Here is a 21,865-nt window from a genome sequence, read left to right on the forward strand (position 1 = left end):
GACTTTGACACGGAACGAGGTTGCGATGGGTAGGAGAAGAACACTTTCAGCCTTGTGGAGTAAGTTGGTGCTGGTCGCGCCATTGAAGTAATCGCTGGCCAATGGTAGGGGAGTTGTTGAATACAGCCCCACTATTAATGTACCTCTTCCCCTGGAGGTGATGCAGCCTCATTCATCATCTCCTCTGAACGAGTATCGATACAGCTTTCTTACCAGGACCTCCTACCGAGAGATGTAATTCGACTTTGAGAGAACGAATATTGCTCAAGTCATACTGCCACGAACGGTTGTTGCCATTCACTCTGCACTACGCAGCTACGATACCATCGTCTCCGAAAGGTTTGTTTGTTTGGTGAGTGAGCTGTCTCCAACTCGTCTGTCAGGGGCTGCCGACCTGCGTTCTTTCTCGAGGGGAAGAAATGCGTGACTGCCTCCTTCCTCGACATTACCAGCCAGTGTCGGAATTACCTCCTCGGTTGCTCAACTACCTATGGCAGCACCTGGAACCACATCAGTGAAAAGGTGTATTGACCTCCCCAATGCACTCGCTTCCTCACCCAAGATCCCGCGCGATGATGATCAACTTATACAGATACTCTTGATCGGCAAGCGGCCTCTCCAGAACGCGCCGACATGAGAACAATATAAAGAACAGAGATCTGAGCAAACCTCTTGCCTCTGACGCCCGTGCGCGTCAAGCAGAACCTACCTTTTCTCCCCATCACCGCCAGTCACAGCACAGTACCGAGTTGTCCCCCGTCCCATCACCCTCTTCCCTCAGCTCGCTGCCCATCTCCTCCACTCTCGTTCGAGGCAATGACGATAACCTTTTCGTGCTTATTTCACCAGAGGTCACCACACCCTCTCTGAAGCAACCCTTCCTTCCCACCTGGCTCCGGCTTCGAGGGTGGATGCGGCTCGTCTTCTTTCAGGTTGCTGGAGGCCAATGACGGCTTTCAATCATAGTTTTCAATCGGAGCCCTATCGTCGGGAGAGTTGGAGTATGGTCGAGCTGTGCCGGAGTTTCCCACGGTGGTGGGCTTTGTGGTCTCAGTTGCGCGTCTGGTTGGATCGATGGTGGAACAACAAAACACAGCCCGGTGATGACAACGAGTCCAAAAAGCCAAATTTGCAGGCAGCAGCATCTACCTCGTGTGGATAGCGAGTTGTCAGTGAGAACACAAGAGAGCTAATCTGAGGGCCGCTGAATGTTTGTTGTTGTTCTATCTCGACTCGATCCTACTAGGAGGCTCAAGTGAGCAGATCCAACCTAACCGAGGAAACGGACCAATATTACTAGGGGTTTAAATATATCAATTACCGAATCCCACACGTTTTTGGCTCATCAAAGTTGTTCGTAATGTTTCTATCAACCAGTCAAAAGGCAAAACTCGTAGATTCCTGAGACTTTTGTCCCATCTAGTCCATTTCTATGACCGTTCCTCGTTTTTGTTAGGTATCTATGACACGCAATATACACGATTGCTGGCAGATCCGCCACGGAGGGATTGTCCCTCTCATAGCAAGAAGATCTCATCTTTTCATATCGGAGTTCACTCCCACACATTTCCTCCACGCCCCTTCCTGTAGCCACAACTCTACTGGGTCTTCTTCACCGCCGCCGCCTTGCCGACGGGCTGCGAGAACATCCACAGCGCGCAGAAGGCCAGCCAGCCCGTGACGGTGACGCCGATGCCCGCGATCCAGGGCCAGGCGCCCGAGATGACAAAGGAGCGCGGCCACTCGTTGTGGGCCATGTGGCGGACCGAGACGGTGACCTTCTCCTCGACGTTGGACAGGAAGGGCCGCTTGTAGTTGACCATGAAGTTGAAGATGCCGTGCTGGTCGGGCAGCTTGAAGGCGACGCGGTAGACGCTGGCGTCGGCCGTGGCCTCGGCCGGCACGGGGCTCAGGTTGAGCCGGTGGAAGGGCGAGAGCATCGAGAACTCGAGCTGAAGCTCGTCGCCGGCGGGGACGGTGTAGGGGGTCCACTTGTCCCAGACGTACTCGGAGACGGAGATGGAGTAGATCTAAGTAAGAGAGGGTCAATCAGTCAGTCTGCTGCTGTGTCTTGCGGTTAAGAAGGAGGACAAGAGACAAAAAGACATACCACATCGTTCTTGATCCGGTAGATCTTGGGGTTGGAGGCGTTGACGGCCCCAGCCTCATTGAGGTGGTGCTCGATCCAGTTGACGCGCAGGACGCCAATCTCCTGGAAGGCCCAGCCGCTGATGCGCTTGGCGAACTCGTCGTTGGCCGTGGCGACCTCCTTCTTCTCGCCGGCCCTCTTGACCTTGGCGCCGAGCCACTTATCGCTCAGCATCTCGGCCGAGCCGACGACGGCGACGCGCGCAGAGTTGCGGGCCTGGAAGGCCGAGACGAGGCTGAGCTGGGCGCCCGAGGCGAAGAGGTCGTCGCTCACGCTCTCGGCCTGCTCCTTGGGGTTGTAGCTGTAGGCCGTGTGCGGCGCGCGCACGACGGGGGACAGGAGGGCGCCGGCGCCGAGGACCTGGCCTACGCCGCGCGGGAAGGCGAGCGGCAGCTTGTCGCCGCCCGGGCCGGTGAAGAGGTCGCGGAGGCCCGGGCGGAGCGGGCCCTGCGCGGGGACCAGGACGACGTCGTGCTTGTCCGCGGCCGAGGCGGCGTCGTAGTTGAAGTGGTCGACCACGAGGCCGGTGCGGTCGGCGGGAAGGGAGATGTCGAGCTCGTTCAGGAGGCCGACGATGGAGGTCGAGGTCGTGATCTCTGAGGAGAGGGCGACGAGGATGTTGCCCTTGGCGTTGACGAAGTTGACGAGCAGGTTCGGGCTCAGGTTGGGTCCTAGGCCTGCAGTGCATTCCCTCTGTTAGTTTCCAGCTTCGTATTTATCAGATTGGGCGTGTATGCCACCAACCCTTGGTCTTGATCGGGAAGAGAATGACATGGTCGTATGCCCTCTCGCCCAGGTGGAACAGCGATAACGACTCGCTCTTGGGGGTCTCGTAAGTGATGGTAAAGCCTCGGCCTGGTGATTTGGAAAAAATATTAGTATTTCGATGGCCTAGAAATCGATAGAGGCGCCCGGCGAGACCGACCTTCCAGGCTTCCCAGAAACTTGGAGTAGCTGGCCTTGTCTGCCACATCATCGAGGACAGCCAGCAAGCGGCCACCAGTGGAGCTCACGGCCTGGGCGACAGCTGCCAGGAGCAGCAGGAGAAAGGAAATGAGCGACTTCATATTGGCAGGAATTCACACTTTCAGGAGTCTCAAGTCAATGAGTCTGCCCAAATGTGGTCGGAGGGTGCTGTCGCGATGGCAATTCCTTGCTTCGCTCTTTGAAAACGCAATCCAGGGAAGCTCTTACTCGGCCACCACCTTGCACATAAAAGTGACAGCTCTCAGCAGCGTGTTAGGGATACGTAGACCATTGCCAAGCCGCGTATCATTAAGAGTGGGGCGCGGCTTCCATGTTGCAGGGGTCTCGAAGCGCTAAGACGCACCACTGTAGATAATCCGAGATGCGCTGTAGGTCCCACCATGGGCAGCCTCCAGCGTCCACGTTCAGTGCAGTCCAGGCGTGGATTGTTCCGGCTTGGTTAATCCGACCTCTTTTCAAGCCCGGGCCAATTGGATGCCCTCTGATTGATTGATTCCCACCTTGAGCCGAGCGAACATCCCATAGCTACGTAGCTTTGCGATACCTTCAATCCTCGAGGGCTTCAGCTCAATTGTCTCTGCTCTTGCGAGTTTTGATCTACAGGTAAGCCTCCTCAGCCAATGCAGTCCTGTGAAAGTCGGAGCGCCAGCCACAATGAGCCCATCACCAATTGCATCTCGGGACGCCTCTGTCTAACTGATCTTCTTCTCCGTTCGTAACAGACAGGAACAATGTCCGCCGTGACGCCACGCTTCTGGGCTGCGCCCATCCGATACTGCCGCTGGGCAGCCCGCGAGCGCCCTGCCTACTTCTGGTCCGTCATCGTCGGAGCCGCCGGTCCCGTCGTCCTGGCCACCGTCCCGCCCTTCAGGAAAATGATCGGAGACGAGGATGCGCCGCCCGTCCCGCTGACCTACCCTGGTATGCCCGACCCGACAGGAGGAGGACGGGGCGTCCCTTTGCCCCGTTGAAGGTGTGCTGTAGTGTACTGACCATGATGTGATTTACATAGTCCCGACCACGCCGAGGAAGAAGCTCACCGGCTATGATGACTGATTCGAGATGAGGAATTGGGGACCGAGGAGATGAGCAAGAACAGAACATGCCCAGGTCTGACCCGGCCTTGGAGCTGCAGCAAGAGCGCGAGCGATGGAGCGCAAGTGCATGTGTATCCATTGTACATAGGATGGCGTTGGGGACATTCTACAGATTACCAGAGGCATAGAGCCTCCGTGTCATATAACCTCAAATCAAGCAAATCACCAAGTCAGACGATGCACCTTGTCCATCATTATGGGTCACGTCAATGTGTTGGGCAGGCTCCACGAACAAATCCAGGGTCCCAAGATTTGTTTTCCCTTTATTCTAATCCTAGGCCAGACCCGACCCCTGGGATGAATCCCCAAACGGAATTCCTAGCATGAACGCCATGAAATGCAGCACGGCGAAGGCTCTCACCATGAAAAGAATCAATCCCATGTCTACCGTTCTCGAGGAATCAAGTTCCATTCATACTGCAAGAGTCAAAATTAGCGTCAAGATCACAGAGATGTTATGTCAAAGGGGGTATCTTCACGTACCACACGCCCGTCTTCATCCCCAGTATAGACTAGCTGAGGCATAGGGGTAATGCATGTGATAGCGGCGTCAACATTCGCTCCAGACTCGGACTTGGGATCGATGTGATCGAGCCTGCGGAGGAACTCGAGCGCCCAGCGCCCGTTCTTCCCCGCCGTCTTGCGCCAGACATTCACCCGCCCCCTGCGGTGGCCGGTGAAGACCAGGCAATTCTCCAGCCACTCATTGCCGGCACCCTCGTAGAACGAGCACGACTGGACAAAGTCATCGGGGCTCTCCGCGCCACAGACGTTCTGGTCCACGAGCAGCTCTCCATTCAGTGTGAAGAGGAGCACGTTGGGGCCGGAGCACAGGATGATGTCGCCCGTGACATCGTTGATGCGGGCGCACTCCACCGCTCTCGAGATGGGCAGTTTGCGGATGAACTCGAGGCGGTTGAGATCCCAGAGGAAGACGCCTCCGTCCTCACTCGCGGTCAGAAAAGTGCTGAAGGCCTTGGACACTGCCATGGTCGTGACGGGCGACTTGTGCCCGAAGAGCGACGAGCGTTGCTGCAATTCAACCGGTTTTCCAGACACCGACTGCACAGAGTGCACAGTGACGACACAATCTTCGCCCGCGGTGATCAAAGTCTTGGAGTCCGCAAAGGTCAGAGAGGAGATCTGGCCGATATGAAGGTTTTCAAACAGGCCAGCAGGCTTCCTGTTGTCGCTAAAGTAGAACCGGATGCTGTTGTCGGCGTAGCCCCATTCCAGGAATTTGTCGTAGTAAGGCGGAAGGTTGACCCTGAACGGAGAGGCGCATAGCAGTCGATCGATCTTGGGCGTGTAGATCAAAGACGCGACTTTCTCGTGACTCTCTAGTAGTGGATACGGAAGCTTCGTCAACGAGCCGACCGATGTATCTAGCCGCTTAGCATTTCCCTGGTCGGGATCGCGGGCAGGATGAGGCTTTGAGAAGACCTGATGAGGCGTTTGGCCAAAGTTGTGAATGATGCCGGTGACAATCGCTCGCTCCTGAGGATCAGTGATATTATCTAGATCGATCGCCCCGTGATAAGACAGGTTATGGAAGACGTTGAGATTCTCCACGGCGGCATCACCCCGCTGCTTGTAGCCGAAGACAAGGTCGATCCAGTGGTGGAGGTTCTGCGTGACGTACGGACTCTCGAGCGCCTGGCGATGCTTTTCTATGAAGATCTTCGGATCACCCTTGGCCCAGGGCGGGAGGATCACGTTGTCAACTTTATTGCCGCCCTGGCGCAGCCCGAAATCGTACCCGTTGATATTTGTCAAGAACTCGGGAAGGCAGTAGAACTCCGGGATCAGCTCGCGGACGTCGGAGCCGTTGTCCCGCGAGGCAGATTTCCAGGCTCCCTCAATCGAGAAGAAGAGTCGGTCTGGGTGGTCAAAGTGGCCACCCTGGAGCAGCAGGTATGAATCGACAAAAGGTGGCAACCGAATCAAGTAGGAAGAGACGACCATGGCAGACGAGTAGTGGGTGCCATAGTGAAAGGGAGTCTGGCCAATCTCGGCAAGACTGTTGTACCGCATCATAAAATCGCTCTGCCGACTTCCGCTCTGTGCACCCATAGGCTTGCTCAAGTCTCGGAAGGTCAAAGGATCGTCCAGATCGAGCTCGTCGCTCATATAGTCAGCCAGTACCCAAGGGAACACAGGATACTGTGTGAGGTCATTGAAAGTTCGGCCTGCCATCGTGTTCACCAACATGAGGTAGTGGAAGTTGGAGATCTCTCCCTTTTGCCACCTTCTCATGATCGGGTTCCATGGTGAGGAGTTGAAGATGGACCCGAACTTGGATCCGAATGTCTGGGGTGCCTCCTCGAAAACTTTGAGGGCCTCGAGCCGCCAAGCGTCCTCAGGATTGGGCAGTGTATTTGGCCCGGTGGTGTGCGGCGTCTTGAGCATGAGTTTGCCAAAGACCTCGTCACGTTTCGTAGGGTTGAGCGCAGTCAGGAGGTAGCTCCGGCCATCACGGAAGAAGATCTCGATGGCCACATCACGGAAGAGGAAGCGCCGCTTCGAAATGCTGATCACATCCGACCACTTCCAATTGCGCGACTCCTGATCGCTGGCTTTAAGTGTCGGGCGCTTCTCCTTGTCGCCAGGCTTGGTGCCAGTGATAATCTGAGAGAATGGATCCCGTTCCTCAACTGGTGCCTGCCACACGTTCACGATCTCGCCATCTGCCCTCTGGAACACATTGTCCATGATATAAAGATCATCTTTTCCGATGATGAGGATTCCTTCGCAGGCATCAAGGCCAATGATCCGAGAGATGTTGTAAACATGCTGGACTGCATCGCCGTGCTCAAGTCTCCGCATGACCTTTCTGTTCTTGTCCTCAAAGGCGTCATCGCCTTCCGCGTCGTTCGGGTCCTCCACAAGCTCAAAATCTTCTTCTGGTCCCACACCTGACTCTGATGCCGAGTCCGCGACCTCGTCCTCTGTTGGAGCGGAGACGAGTGCATTCCGACCTAGGTTGTCACCCGGAGGCCCATCATTGTTGATCGGGGTTGCACTGAGACTCTGGCCCGTCGCAGCCTCCCCGGCCGAAGTATTCAGACGCAAGGGGATGCTGGAAGGTGTAGAATCAGTCGCTCGTCGCTTCGGTAGATAGTCTTGTTGCTGTGTAGAGTAGACTGGAAGCAGCCGGCGCCGCATCCGGTTTCTCCCCTCAGTCCTATCCAGCTTCCATTTAATAACGGAGGGCTCTGCAAACACTGCACCGGGTCGTTTCAAGTCCCTCTCCATCCTCCTAAAGTTGGAGATGAGGAAGGTCAGATCGTCTTGTTGGTCTTGGAGCGTGCGCTGGTATCTGAAATGCTCAGTCATGTAGATGCTCTTCATCCAAGAGCTGTTGGCCATTTCATGCCGCAAGAGCACGTTCTCTTTCTCCCGCCCCTCGGCACGCCATTGCTTCAGTTTCTCTTTTCGATTCGCAACTCGAGATCGCGCTGTTGCAGATGTACGTTGGTTCTCGACACCCACGAAATCCTCCCAGGTTTTGGACATGCCTCCGAAGAAAATGGTGTCGAGCGAAGGCCTATGCTGATCGACCCACTCAACAAATGCGCCGTCATCAACTTCAGTCAGTTTGCTGAACCCCTTCGTCAACTGGCCCTGGTCGGAATTCGAGCACTGCCGGAAAGTGATGGCTGACTCCTGTGGCTTCTGCACCAGCATAATACGCCAAATGCTGGCGGCAACAAGACGTATAGGTTCTCTCTTGTCCAGCAGTTTGGCATAGAGCTGATACCAAAAGAGCTTCATGTACTCATCTTCAGTCGACAGGCAGTTCAATAACACAGTTTGCCAGTAGAACAGTTTTTCCAGTGCCGATTGCGCGTCTGCGTCTGATATCTGAGCATCGTCGATGTCCGAGAGGAGAAGCAGAGCTACCTTGAGGAAGCAAAGTCGGAGAGTGCCCACTGCTGGCATGCACAGACGCACGCTCTTCATCGAGGAGACTTCTGGGCGCTGAAGATACTCGAGCAGCATGCCAGTAAAGTCCAACATTGTCAGAGCCCCATTCATGAACCACCCCTCAAAGGTTGCTTCGAGCACATGAACACTTAACCGTGCCATATTGGTGAGGATCCTTGGTTCGCAAAGGACCTTCTGATTCGACCGGACAAGTTCGCCTAACTGCTCGACTGTGTTCCGCAAGACATACGACTCGAAGTAAGCCTGGTGCTCCTGGAACCCGGGTGGGACTTTCAAGAATAATCCAAATCCAGAGAATTCTTTTCGGACCATGACTTGGTCTGCGAAGACTTTGATGACCAGATCCAGCAGCCCCTCAAGAACAACATTGCTCACTTGTTGTGTAGCAACTTGTTTCTTCGGAGACATGACATGACTGAATCGTGCAGCACTCTGTGGTGGAGGGGACTTTTGGGCACTCAACAGAATGAAGGACGAGGCTTTCCGAAGCGGCGTGCCTCGCGTTGGTTGCACCCCGAGGGAGACCGCGGACTCTGTTGACGAGGCGCTAGCCGTACGCACAATGGGGGCAGGGAGCGCCGAACCGGGTACAGGTCTTATGAGAACATCGCCACCCTCGAACGTCAAGGCCGAGTCCTTCGAGTTTAACTCGGTTTCAGGAGAAACAGCATCAGTGCTAACGATTACCGGGTAAAGAGCAGTAAGCAGCAGTCGGACGTATTCAGAGCTTAAAGCGAAATCTCTGAAGGTGGAAGACCGTGTGTAGAGGTCAGCTAGAAACCGGACCATAGTTTGCAGAACAGTCGCATGGCTACTGATTCTGTCCTTGTCTGCCTTGTTCGACTCTGTCTATCGGTTAGCGAAGTATTCGGCTTGGAGGGAGGCAAGTTACGTACGTCTCAGCGCGAGCTCTTCTGCTAAAGACATAGACCTGTCTCGGGGTCGGCTATCAAGCAAATCGACCTGTGCCGTAGGGCTTCTAGCACCACTTGAAGGGCGGGCAGGAGAGTCGGGATCATCTTGGTATCTCAAAACGTCTCTCAGGCCGTGCTGGAGCATCGAAATGAGGACTGGCAGCGCCTCTGGATATACGATTCGGCCTTTAGAAGAGATGGCCGCAAGATTGGTCAAATCGAAGGGCTTGTCAAAGTCCACTTCGGCAACATCTTTACCGAATAGTATGCACAAGCAGATCGGCCAGAGTGTCGGGATGTCCCACCAATTTCTTAATCGATGGGCCATGATGGTGAAGCCGCCAGTCTTAGTGGCAAACTTTGCGACGTATCCGGCACCATGCGAGACCAAAAGTCTTGCAAGGATCTTGCAGCCGTTGACGACAATCTCAGGGTCATTTTCCGCGAGCAGATAAAGCAACCACTATCATTATGTTAGTCCCCCTTTTGGGTCCAGTTTGCAAGGAGTGACTGACCTTGTTTGTTACGGTCTTGGCAAATTTGCGAATGTCGGTCAAGTTCCCTTTCTCGCACAGCATTCTTGTATACATGCCAAGGATTCGGACGGCGAGCTGTCTCTTATTCAGGATTTTACTGTTGTTTGCGCTGACGGATCCATTAGTGTCGAGAAGTGGCTTCGGCGTGCTTGACCGACTGAGCGCTGAAAGCGGCTTTGGGGTTCTCGGGAGAGAAGTTGGCTGAGTATGGAGCGCGTATGTGATGAACAGAGCCAGGGACCGGTGAACCTCTGCATTATAGTTGCACCGGATGAGTGTTTCAAACGCGGAAAGAAAGTGAGGCAAGACCTCCTCCGAGATCGATTCGCCCTTGACTGCGTCTAAGAGTCGTTTCGTTACACCTGGATGGAAACGCGTTAGTTTTGAAAATATGACGATCAAAAGAAGGGGGTACCTACGCATTCTGACAAGACGCCTGTTGTTGAACTGGTGGTGCTTGCTCGTGACCGCAAATGTCAAGAATTGCTTGTAGTATAGCTCCTGCGTAAGACGCGCTGCCTTTCGCCACGTATCAAAGTCGATGAGCAGAATACGGTAGGCCAGAGGGTTGACAATGAACGACTCGAGATTGTCGGCATGTCTGTATCCGACAAACGCCAGAACGAGGCTGAGAAGTTGGAAACTCAGACGATCTCGCTCCTCACTGGTTAGTGTCAACCGCCAGCCAGTATTGTCAGGGCCAGAGCCAGGGTATCCTAACTTGGCTCGCAGGAGCATCGCCAAGATAGCATAGCCATTATCCCGCTCCATCGCTTCGCTATTACGCCAACTCTGATTTATGCAGAGAAACATAAACTCAACCGAGCGTAGGAGATCATCAGAATTTGTAGTCCTCTCCACCAACTTGAGGGCAACAGGCGTGAAGCCTCCAAGTCGCCACAGATTGTCATCAAAGTTGTATGGTGTAGCAAGGACCGGATCTCCTGCCAGGATTGACACGCCATGGGCCCTAACAAGAGCATCGTTGACACAGGGTATAGCGGAGTTGATCGCTATCGCCGTCCCAGTCTTAGCGGTCAACGAGAGAAGATTGCTGGCCGCATTCCTAGAAAGGGATCTGAAGAGAAGAGATTCCAGGAATTGGCCATCTGTCCGAAACATAGCCCCAGGGATCGTACCCATCAGTACCTTTTGCTCTGGCAAGATCACGCTTGCTTTGTCTCTGATTGCTCTTAGGATATCAGAGTTCTCTTCCTTCCCGGGATGGAGCATCTCATTGCGACGACTCAAGGCTGCAGATGCTTCATAGGTTTGAAAGCTGCCCAGACGGTCCTGGAAATTCCCTTGATACCGAGGCCCAAGGCGGTAATGTACAGCGATAAAGTCGTCGCTCAAAGTGTCCTCAAAAAGGTGTGCTGTTGCTAGTGACCATTTTGAGAATATCAAGCCCGGGCCAACCCTGGTCGACAGATCTCGTGGGGTTCCAAGGAAAGCTTGGACCTGAGCTGTCTTTTGGGCATTGGATGCGAACGAAGCAAAGCTATCGGTGCTGCCGCTGGCCAGGGGCGGTTGAGATGGGTATGAGGACCGCAGCTGCTCTGCAAACTCTCCGTTGACGTAGAGCGAGGCCTTGCTGGCAATCATTGTCTTGGGTCGCCGATGTACGATGGCAACATGATACCACTGGTTTGGCTTAAACTTGACAGACTTGAAGCGAACACTTGGCCGTTGAGAAGTCACAGATGTCTGCAGAATGAAGTTGTGGGTGTCTCGTTCGAGATAGGCCAGCAAGAAGCAGGTTTGCGTCGAGTCAAAGACGCCGAAGATGGTAGTGTGGGAGTTTGGATCAAAGTTATCCACGCGGAGCCATGCCGTGAAGGTGTAGCCGGCAGAGGAGAGGGGAGGGAATGAGCGTCCTATGTTTGGCAACTCGATTGACGAATGCCCATGAAGTGACAGGTCGAACTGAACGAAGGACGGGTTGCAGTGCTTCTCGGCCATGGCAAGGGAGAACTCAGATGCTGCAGGGTCCTGGTTCGAGAGAAGGAATTGCGCATCAACTAGCCTGTTGACACCGAGGCTCATCATGGATTTGCAAAGCGCCAGCACTTTTTCCCTCTCAAGGTCACCGAGTTGAATACCTTGGCCAAAGTAGAGACGTAAGAATCTCGACAAGACACCAGTGGTGTGCAAGGCCGCCAGGTTAGCAAACGACGACGAAACGACAAGCGATAGGGCTGTGACAACGACGAAGGACGTTATATCAGGATCTTTCTCCTTTTGCCGGGGAATGGATTCCCAGAAGCCGACGACGGTACGCATGATCTCTGCGTTCTGGAGGACCGTCTTGGGTCCAATAATGTTGTGTAATTCGGTCTCAACAAAGGCCATCTCTGCGTCCTTTTGTAAGGATGCATCCCCTTTGGCGGCACCGTCTTCATCGTCCTCGGATTTGCCTGCTCCTGCGCGGGCCGCCTGTGCAGAAGCAACGGACTGGCACAGCTCATCTAGCCGCTGGTCGTCAAGTGCGAACGACAGCAGCTTGCCAAAAAGCTGACAGTTGGAGTATAGATCCGAGTCACTACCACCCAGCCCAATGCTTGCAATTATCTGTTCAAGAGCCTCCCATCCTCCGCCCTCGACCCGATGGCGAAAGTAGCGCCTATTTCCTTGATGTCCGCGAAATGTGGCAGACAAGACAGCTAGTGCAATATGCAGGAGCTCAAATAGGGCCTTCTTTTCTGTCTGTGTACGCTTCGAGGGATTGTAGTACCCGGAGAATGATCTCAGGAGGTCTAGGATGTGTTGGTAGCCGTGTAAATGTCTGAAGTCGTCCTGGGAGGGACTGGGGGGGGTCGACGCGGCCAGATGCTGGTGCAGTTGCCGAGCATATTTCATAAGGGCCTGCGTGTCGGGATAGCCGGAGACTCCGCGCGTTCGAATATGAGAAGAGAGGTTGTCCAAGAGACCTTGGAGGACCTCGGCCGCTTTTGTGGTCTTTGGAGGGTTCGAGGCGGAGGTCGAGGACCGGTATCGACTTGGTCGGGTCGCCATTGTGAAGTGATCGCGGCGTCACAGGATGCGCGGCTACCCGATTCCACCTCCCTTTACGGATATTTGTGCTTCATGCAGAAGATCCCAGTACCCTTCGAGGGTCTAGGCTGCAGCCAAGTTCTTGGAGCATGGAAAGTCGGCTCAGGGCCGTTGAAGGGTAAGATTGGGTCGAGTCGGGGATTCGGGCGGCTGGTCGTACCAAATCGATGGCCAGAAAACACAAGGAAGTTACTCGAGAACAGCAACCAGGCCTTCTCTACTGTTCTATGCAATCTGCACACAAGACTCGCGATCTGAATATCGAAAAGGCTCAGCCTCAGGGTAGGATGTGGCTTGGGTAGTATCCTATGCAAGCTTGCAGGTTGCCTGCCTTGAAGCTCCCCCACCTGTGGTGGATGCTTCTTCGCTAAGATATGGCGCCCTTATCGCCCGCGCGTCACTAATAAGCGCTTGAGCATAGAGCTGAATACGATTGAGAAAGCAATGAATGAATTAAATCAGGGGAGCGCTCGAGTTGGGAAAAGCTCGCTGTAGGCCATGGGGAGATGGACATTCACTCCTATTGACTGAATATTTCCAGTGTCTTTTTTATTCACTCAAGATGAGTATTAGAAGAGCCCAAAACACTTGTCTGATTCCCTCAGTGCACAGGAGGCTGTACGGAGGTAAGGATAAGGATCAGTAAAGTTCCCTCTTGCACAATAACATATAATATGATTCAATCAGCTCAGAGATGCAATGCTTTAACTCAAACCTCTCAGGAAATTGTCCCACTCTCTCCCAAAGCTAATCTTCTGCCTGCGCCAATCTAGAAAATGGCATTGCCATGATAACACCTATCCGGACGCAAGTATATTTTATATTCACTTCCCCAATACATGTATCCTCTGGAGGAGTCTCGTGCCAGATGTCTGGTTAGAGAATTGTACTTATGTACCCAGGGGTAAGACATGCATGCATGCGTGATTGCTGCATTGTCTTGCAATGGCCCTCACTGGAGGGGATTGGTGGTGAATACCTTGATACCCTGCATATCCTGCCGTCTAGTTTGCTGAGACCATCTTATGGTCAGGCCAACGACAGTAAGACGGTGTATCGCCACAGGTCTCTTTGTGTTGAAGGTGTTTACCGAGTGGCTAACTCCAGCGCTGAACTTTCCAGTGAGCATATCCATCTTATCTAAGGTACAAAGCGAAAGCTGGTCTTCACATTTTAGAGCTGAGCATACATCAGAGTTAGCCATAGCATTCAAATAAAGTAGTGATGTGTAGTCACCATAGGAAGAAAATGGTCTCAGGAAACTCATTCACTTGGGCGTCTTACCTGGGAACTGGCGCGCCTTCTACAAGTAATGATGCAACTGAGTCAACAGGCAGTCCAGTAATCCCTGTACATGGGGCGGCTTCTCGCTAGGGTGCGGGCCTATTCTTAGTCTCTCGGCCACCTGGAGCTTGAATCAGACACCCGTCCGGGCCTGACTGATGCTCCGAACAGACATTGAGAGGCTCTCGAGAGCGATGATAAACGCTCCAAAACCAAGCCTTCCACAGGTATCGGCTGCGACCAAGTCTTTCAGGACGAAACATTTCCATTGCCTCCAGTGAAACAACCAAGTCGACAATGTTCCCTCCAGGCTGGAACCCTGGTGAACGGTGGAGTCGATGTATGGCACACGTGTGTCAGGCGGAATGAGGACTTGATCATGTGCCTGGGACTAATGTGCGCCTTCCCCGCACCCGCTGATAGGGAGCTTGTGTGGATCGGCGTTATCACCGGGAACTTGTTGGCTGTTCCATCTGAATCACCATCCCGCAAAGGGTTGGGGGATGCCGAACTGATAGAGCCGACAGAGTCTGGGAAGATAGCTGTTACGAGCAACTGAGAATCACATTGACTGGCAAACCCTCCAGGGTCGTCCAAGGGATGAAAGAGGTGGATCAGATCCTCGGATAACTGGTGGGAGTCCTGAACCAGCAGCACCGCATGACCTTGAGAGCAGGTACCTCCCTGGAAGTATCTTGCTCTCAGCGCTTTCGCCATGCAACCTTGCAGGAGAGCCATAGTCAAGCCATGACGAATCCATTCGCCTCGCACGCTACCGACGGAGTCCGTGGTGCTAAGGTGTGCTTGCTACACGGTGCTTGCAATGAAGAAGCCGCTTATTTGAATGATCTAGATGGGGATTCTCTCTGTTGTTTACTTGTCTACAGCAGACTTCAACGCCTTCATTTTGACAAGGCATGCTGTGTTCCCTCTGTCTGTCCCCAAAAGACTATCATGTTCTGCGTGTGCCTACCAACTCCATTCCGAGGTCGGTGTGGCGTCTTATCATGGCCACCCAAACACAAACCCCCACTTTTATGGGTACGTATCTGGCGATCTACCGGCTCCATTGGCCAGGCCATCCACGACTAGACTGTTTTTGGTAACGCCAGCCATCCCTCTGACTCTTGCTTGCCTGTTATCAGTCGGGTGAACCTGGCGAACCCTGGGTGCAGTGGTTGAGTGGATGGTGCCTGCGTCACGCCTCGCAGTGTGGTGAGGCACCCCATGTCCAAAGGTTGGTGTGGGGAAAAGCTGCGTAGGCCCGCTGCTGGCTGCTGCTGGCTCTGGCTGATAGCACTGTCTGGCTGTGCTTGTCTGTCCCTTCCGCAGCTTTGCGCTCAGGCGACCTCCCCCCTCCCAGTGCCGCCATCCTTGGCGTGCCGTCACTGGTGGATTCGCCATCCTTTATCTACCCCAGAGCTCCCCGTTCCTGTTGACGCTGACTCTCCCACATCCATCCTGTCCTCTGCTCTCTCTCGTCATCCATCTTCCGTCGTCCATCATCCCCCGTGCAACCCATCTTGTGTCGCGTCGGGCCATCAAAGCATCGTCTGGGTGTTTTGTTTCTTTCTTCTCTTTTGTTTCTGCCCATTTCCGTACATCCGGGATTCCGTCTTTTCAAGTGTCGCAGGTAGACCAAAGATCGTCCCAAACACCCGTTTCATCATGAGAGGTCTAGTTACCTTGTCGCTCGCAGCTTGCGCTGTTGCGGCCCCGTCATTCAGCACCGAGACCATCCACGATGGTGCTGCGCCTATCCTTTCCTCCAACAATGCTGATGAAATCCCCAACGCCTACATCATCAAGTTCAAGGATCACGTCAGCGAGTCATCCGCTTCGGACCACCACTCGTGGATCCAGAAGATCCATGGCGAGCGTGAAGACGAGAGGGTGATCGAGCTGCGCAAGCGCGGCGAGATCCTCGGCGACGATGTTTTTCGTGGCCTCAAGCACACGTACAAGATCGGCAATGGCTTCCTCGGCTACTCCGGCCACTTCGATGACCGAGTCATCGAGCAGGTTCGGAGGCATCCTGATGTAAGTCTGCTGGCGACGAGAGAGGACGAACAAAAGCTGACTGAATAACCATCAGATCGAGTATATCCACCGGGATACCATTGTTCACACCATGAGCTACAACAAGCAGGACAAGAAAGACGACTGCAGCCCCGAGACCGAGAAGAACGCCCCATGGGGTCTGGCTCGTGTCTCTCACCGCAAGCAACTCAGCTTCGGTACCTTTAACAAATACCTGTTCGCTGATGACGGCGGTGAGGGTGTCGATGCTTATGTCATCGACACTGGTACCAACATCGAGCATGTCGACTTTGAGGGCCGCGCTCACTGGGGCAAGACGATCCCCAAGGACGATGCTGATGTTGACGGCAACGGCCACGGCACTCACTGCTCCGGCACCGTTGCTGGTAAGAAGTATGGCGTTGCCAAGAAGGCCAACGTCTATGCAGTCAAGGTTCTCAAGTCTAACGGATCTGGTACCATGTCTGATGTCATCGCTGGCGTCGAGTTCGCTGCCCAGAGGCACATGGATGAGGTCGCCAAGGCCAAGAAGGGCAAGCGCAAGGGCTTCAAGGGCTCTGTCGCCAACATGTCTCTTGGTGGCGGCAAGACTACCCCTCTCGATGCTGCCGTCAACGCTGCCGTCAACGCTGGTCTGCACTTTGCCGTCGCCGCCGGTAACGATAACGCTGATGCCTGCAACTACTCTCCCGCTGCTGCACAGAAGGCCATCACCGTCGGTGCCTCGGATATCAACGACGCTCGTGCCTACTTCTCCAACTGGGGCAAGTGCACTGACATCTTCGCTCCTGGCCTGAACATTCAGTCCACCTGGGTCGGTTCCAAGTATGCCGTCAACACCATCTCGGGTACTTCGATGGCCTCGCCCCACATCTGCGGTCTCCTGGCCTACTACCTGTCCCTGCAGCCCTCCACCGACTCGGAGTACTCTGTTGCGCCCATCACTCCCGAGAAGATGAAGGCCAACATGCTCAGCATTGCCACCGTCGGTGCTCTCAGCGACCTGCCCAAGGACACCCCCAACCTGCTGGCCTGGAACGGCGGTGGCTGCAGCAACTACTCCGCGATCCTGGAGCAGGGCAGCTACAAGATTGACCGTGCCGAGGAGAAGGACGTCTACACCTCCGTCTCCGAGCTTGAGAAGGCTATTGAGCACGACCTCAAGGTTGTCTCCGGCAAGGTTGTCCATGGTGTCTCGTCCTTCACTGGCAAGGCTGAGAAGTTCTCCAAGAAGATCCATGACCTTGTCGAGGATGAGCTCAAGGAGTTCTTTGAGGAGATCACTGTCTAAGCCACATGGATCTGAATCGGATAGTTTAGTCTCATCCGATGCGATGGGAGTAGCTTGATTCTGCTTGCCATCGTGTATCTTGCCGCCACACGGCGTTTTCCTATATCTCTTATTATCGGCATACATGGGCATGGTTTTCGCTGTTATCGGGTTGTCTTTTGTGTACTTCAACGCGACGTGGATTTTATCGCTCGCGGCGGATTGAGGATGATACGCATCTCATCATAGTTACGTTCCCTTGGTTCGCTCAATACAATGCATTCTGGCATTCTCATGACACACAAGTGATCAATTGCTCTCTGTAGCCCTTCGTGATTATGACAGGGGGTATTGAACCTTCGTAGGTCTTGGGTCTTGGGTCCAGTTGCAAGCATCCAGAGTTCATCCATCCCCGATCCAACTCTCAACCTCTCAGTAGAGTGGCCGCTGGTTGGCCAAGGAAGCAACGAGCAACTGAGTGAGCGACAAAGCACCTGCCGTGGTGAATCGGCACTGCTGTGCCTACTTCATCCATGAACAATTCTTTCCTTGCGGTCTCCTTGATACTTTCCAAGGTTGTCTTTCGGTCGTAAACATACCTTCCTTCCATGTTGAGCCTACAGTCGGGTATGACGATGCTTCGATGGACAATGAGAACTCATACCTTTATGCTAGACATCTTTCATGGAGAAGCAGACACATTTTGATCACTTATCTTTGCAGCCTCATCAACACCATTACACAAGCGCTTTTCCCCTGCCGTTGAATTACCACTGTGATCGCTTCTAAATTAACATACCGAGTTCAAGCATCGGTATTGCTCTCACAAGATGCTGCGGAGGCAGAGCACCAAGTCCCGATCCGATCCTGCCCGGCGCAAATCAGTCTCCTCCGGCCGAAGCGTATGCCTCGAACACCTCGATGCCGACGTAGCTTTACGCGATGCTCATATTGCTGCGCTACATGCATACAACCAGGGCACGGATCGCTCGGCGCAAGCGCAGCGCCTTTTCCCCGTTTCTTTATCTAGATGTCATTCATCCAAGGAAACGTCCACGCTCTCGCGAAGTAGCAGCCTCGCTACTCAGGCACACCGACGATTCGCCAATACGGGGGCCACCAAGGTTCGGAGTGTTCGCTACGTGAGATCAGCATCTCAAGCAGATCAAGCCAAGGATGAGGAGAGGAGAGCGTATACGCCGAGTACCCCAAGAGAGCATGACCATTGCTCTGAGAACAATAATCAAGTTCGAGATGAAACACATGGTCATGGCATGCTAAAGAGCCCGGTCTGTAACCTTTCTAAGACGAGTGGTGCCAATACCGTTATCAAACAACATGACACGCTCATTCTGGACAATTCACAAGGAGATGGCGCGGATTACTACACACCTGAAGATGATATTGCCTCCCAGGCGTTGTCATTTCGCAGCCTTCGCAGATCTCAGTCCATGTTCACCTCCCATCAGAAATCTTTAAGATCACCAAACCCAGGAGGCGTGGGCCATCTGAAGGAGAATCGCCAACCCTCAACAATATTTCCCGCCTCTCATGCAGATTTGGACTGGCCCGGTCAGTCACCTCAAGACCAAGCGTCCTTGTTCCCACTCATCTCAAAGGAGCCATATGAAGGTGAGGCCACTTGCACCGCAAGCAGACTCACCCCCGACTCAAGTTTGATCCCACAGCCATTGAGGCTCGCATCAACGACCGTGCAAGAGCCAGCAAAGCCACTGCCACCTTCAGCAATGATGAGAAAGTCCCTCCGCAGCAGCAGCTCGAACAGCGCGGTACCCTCATTTGCTGGGACGGGCAAGTCTACTATTAAACGGGATGGCAGTCTGAAGATAGTTGCGAGAAAAGCTTCCCAATCGTTGAAGTCGAAGTTCAGAACACTCCTCGGTCGCCCAAAGACGGATCTTGACACTGAGCCACTCCAAGAGCAACAGACAGTAGCTTTAGCATCGATATTTGACAGCGAGGCATCTTCACCAGCAAGCAAACGCGGCGAGCACCCCAGCGACGCTGGGACAGTATCCAATGTTCAGCAAAATCTCGTGTCCCTTTACTCATTTCCTTCTACCGAAAGACTGAAGTCTCAGCAAGGCCTGATAGGCGACATCAGTTGTGGTGAACCGAATTCGAGCTACCGCGACGAGGAATCTCGCGCCACCAGCTGGGCTGGCTCAAGCCTGGTCTCCGCTGGTCATCCATGGGAGGAGTCTTCTGACTGGCAACGGCAAAGGCTCTCCGTGATTGACGAACACCACAACCACTGCCCTTCGCCGTCACTCCAGCGCCAGCGCAGAGCGAATCTTGGAACAAGCCCACCAGCCACGCTGGCGGGTTGCCAAGCTCAAATTGCGGCCATGCCAGGTGCAACATTCGACACTCAGCGATTGTACTCCGCGCTGATGAAGAAGTTGGACGAGGGGAGGGAACCATCGCGCACAAGGCGGCCGTATGCTCCAAGCGACGCGTTATCTAACCCATTTCGCACCGTTTCGCCAACGGCTACAAACACCAGCAATAATCAAGGGGGATCAGGGGCTTCAGCATCCACGACCCCCACGATACAAAAGCCTTCGGCCACCGATGATGGGACACGCAAGGATGAGGGCTACGAAAATCCCAACGCCTCTTGCTACCACGACCCATCACTGGACAGTCCGTCCTTCCACCTATTCAGGACTGCAAGCAGCTACCGGATTGCACTCCAAGAAAGCATGCAGGCAAGTGAGGGTGCGATGAGACATGAGGCCTCTCCGATTCTCACCAAGAGCAGAAGCTATTCTGCTAGCGAATATTCATCACACGGCACCAGCGAGTCACAGGCCGCAGCTGAAATCCGGTCGATTCTGCAAGGATTCACAAAATCCCCAGATATGATGAGAAGCAAAGCTGAAGGACAACGCGACTGGCATGATCGATCTATCAAGAAGTCTGATACGGCGCCAGGAAGTTCAATCGACTGGCAGTCATGGCTGACAGACAATGCATGCAGCATGGAATTACAGTCTTCCCCTGCGCGGAGTGTAAGGTCCTCGACTACTACGCAGGCTCTTCTCAGGATCCCGAAGTGCCGGGGCCATGTCAGGGAGCCAGCTCAGATTTCTGATGAGAGTGATGGCCACGATTCATCGGATTTCGCAGACGATGACCCAGTATTGGCCGCAACGCCTCTATCTATAGAGAGGGCGACCCCATGGCAGCCATCCCTGGCTCGTCTGAATATGTCCACTACAACAAATCTCGTCGAGAATGAAGCTCCGAGCTCCATTTCTAAAGACGAGATGAATGGAGATGCTTCATTGCCGGATAGCACCCCGCCACCTGTTCCTCCTAGGAACCCACTTCGAGATTTATCCTCTGGGGTTGGCAATAGCCTTACCATTGAGGAATCAGTACAGTCTACTAAGAAGCAATATTATCACCCTCGGACACCAGAAGATAGACTGCTCGCGGCCAGGCGGGCGAAGTCTTTGGCTCGCCTCCGCTCACTGAAGAAGCTCCATGCGGCGGGAAATGATAGAAACAGCGCGCCCACTTCTGCTTCGGCGAGGCTCGGAGGATATGCGGCTCGAGCGCTCGACGGACACGGCGTTGGCTCGACGACTTCTAGTCCTGGACTGACCACGGCTTTGCAGAGGCAATTTGGCCCACGCCCGCATGCTAGACTGGGGAAGTCGCAGGACCGGCTCGCGGACATGTCGGAGGAACATCGCAACGATCCAGGAGTCGACGGCCAGGCAGATGCCTGCGAGACGACACCCTCGTTGCAACCTCCCCTGGGTGGGCAGAGGATAGTCGACATCTTTCTGAGCAGCCGCAGGAAGCGTATGGTTAGCACTGACGAAGGGGGAACTGCGTTTGTATGAGCGCGGCGATGGTCAATCATTGTGTGCCAGGTGGCTGGGAAGACCAGAGGAGTAATGGGAGATGATGGCAAGAGTCAGTTGTAAAATCTTAGACATGGAGGGCAGTAGGTCAGAGAATCATCACACAAGGCATGCGGATACGCAGGCAGGGGCAGGCAGGCCAATACAGATAATCGAGATGTCCCTCCCTCACTTGTCTATTCCTCCGCCAGATTGATATCAGTCACGCTCGCTAATAATTATACAAGAAAGCCCAAGCCAACCTCACATGGAATCTTCCTCCCTCCCGCCCAACCCAAGGTCGCCACGCCCGTTTTCCATCCCTATCAACCGCTGTTCAAGCCATTATTGATTTTGTTTCCGTTCCCGCTGCCCCCTTCAAAAAGTTGGCGCCTCTTGCGGGAGCCCAAATGCCAATTTGTCGACAAGAGTTGCCCCTCTGCCCTCCCCAGTCTTGTTGTATGCTGTGAATGCTCCGATAATGAAAAGGGGAAAAAAGATCGACCTGAAATGAATCCTGCCCTCTTCGTTTCCTCAGTCTCTGAGAGGCTCGTCTCCACTTCCGAAGAGGAGAGACAACACTTCGCTTACCAAAGAAGCTGAGACACAAGGAGAAGCCCATGTGTTGGCAAAAAAAAAAAAAGAGAGGCAATCACCGGAGAACGGGGCGTATTAGGCTTTCTCGCTCGCTTCCTCTCCCCCTCTGCG

At 54.0% G+C, this 21,865-nt stretch overlaps 5 protein-coding genes across 5 annotated transcripts; 3 read left to right on the forward strand and 2 right to left on the reverse strand.

Annotated features, from left to right (window-relative positions):
* Positions 1-1,598: 1,598 nt before the first annotated feature.
* Positions 1,599-3,216, reverse strand: E0L32_008381 (uncharacterized protein; the record flags this gene model as incomplete). Its single annotated transcript, XM_031143230.1, has 4 exons — positions 1,599-2,030; positions 2,111-2,826; positions 2,894-3,004; positions 3,075-3,216. 4 exons carry the CDS (start codon positions 3,214-3,216, stop codon positions 1,599-1,601), a joined length of 1,401 nt encoding a protein of 466 aa, XP_030992358.1.
* A 651-nt stretch (positions 3,217-3,867) lies between these two features.
* E0L32_008382 (uncharacterized protein) lies at positions 3,868-4,192 on the forward strand (the record flags this gene model as incomplete). The annotated part of the gene is made up of 2 exons (XM_031143231.1): positions 3,868-4,057; positions 4,149-4,192. The coding sequence occupies 2 exons, from the start codon at positions 3,868-3,870 to the stop codon at positions 4,190-4,192; spliced, it is 234 nt and encodes a 77-aa protein (XP_030992359.1).
* A 425-nt stretch (positions 4,193-4,617) lies between these two features.
* E0L32_008383 (uncharacterized protein) lies at positions 4,618-12,646 on the reverse strand (the record flags this gene model as incomplete). Its single annotated transcript, XM_031143232.1, has 5 exons — positions 4,618-4,650; positions 4,717-9,026; positions 9,078-9,558; positions 9,611-9,993; positions 10,051-12,646. 5 exons carry the CDS (start codon positions 12,644-12,646, stop codon positions 4,618-4,620), a joined length of 7,803 nt encoding a protein of 2,600 aa, XP_030992360.1.
* A 2,991-nt stretch (positions 12,647-15,637) lies between these two features.
* Positions 15,638-17,300, forward strand: E0L32_008384 (uncharacterized protein; the record flags this gene model as incomplete). The annotated part of the gene is made up of 2 exons (XM_031143233.1): positions 15,638-16,009; positions 16,065-17,300. The coding sequence occupies 2 exons, from the start codon at positions 15,638-15,640 to the stop codon at positions 17,298-17,300; spliced, it is 1,608 nt and encodes a 535-aa protein (XP_030992361.1).
* An 809-nt stretch (positions 17,301-18,109) lies between these two features.
* On the forward strand, positions 18,110-21,157 carry E0L32_008385 (uncharacterized protein; the record flags this gene model as incomplete). The annotated part of the gene is made up of 1 exon (XM_031143234.1): positions 18,110-21,157. One exon carries the CDS (start codon positions 18,110-18,112, stop codon positions 21,155-21,157), a length of 3,048 nt encoding a protein of 1,015 aa, XP_030992362.1.
* Between the last annotated feature and the right edge of the window lie 708 nt (positions 21,158-21,865).

The sequence above is a fragment of the Thyridium curvatum genome (genome assembly GCF_004353045.1).
Source record: "Thyridium curvatum strain D216 chromosome Unknown NODE_55_length_292940_cov_83.935894, whole genome shotgun sequence".
NCBI lineage: Eukaryota > Fungi > Ascomycota > Sordariomycetes > Thyridiales > Thyridiaceae > Thyridium > Thyridium curvatum.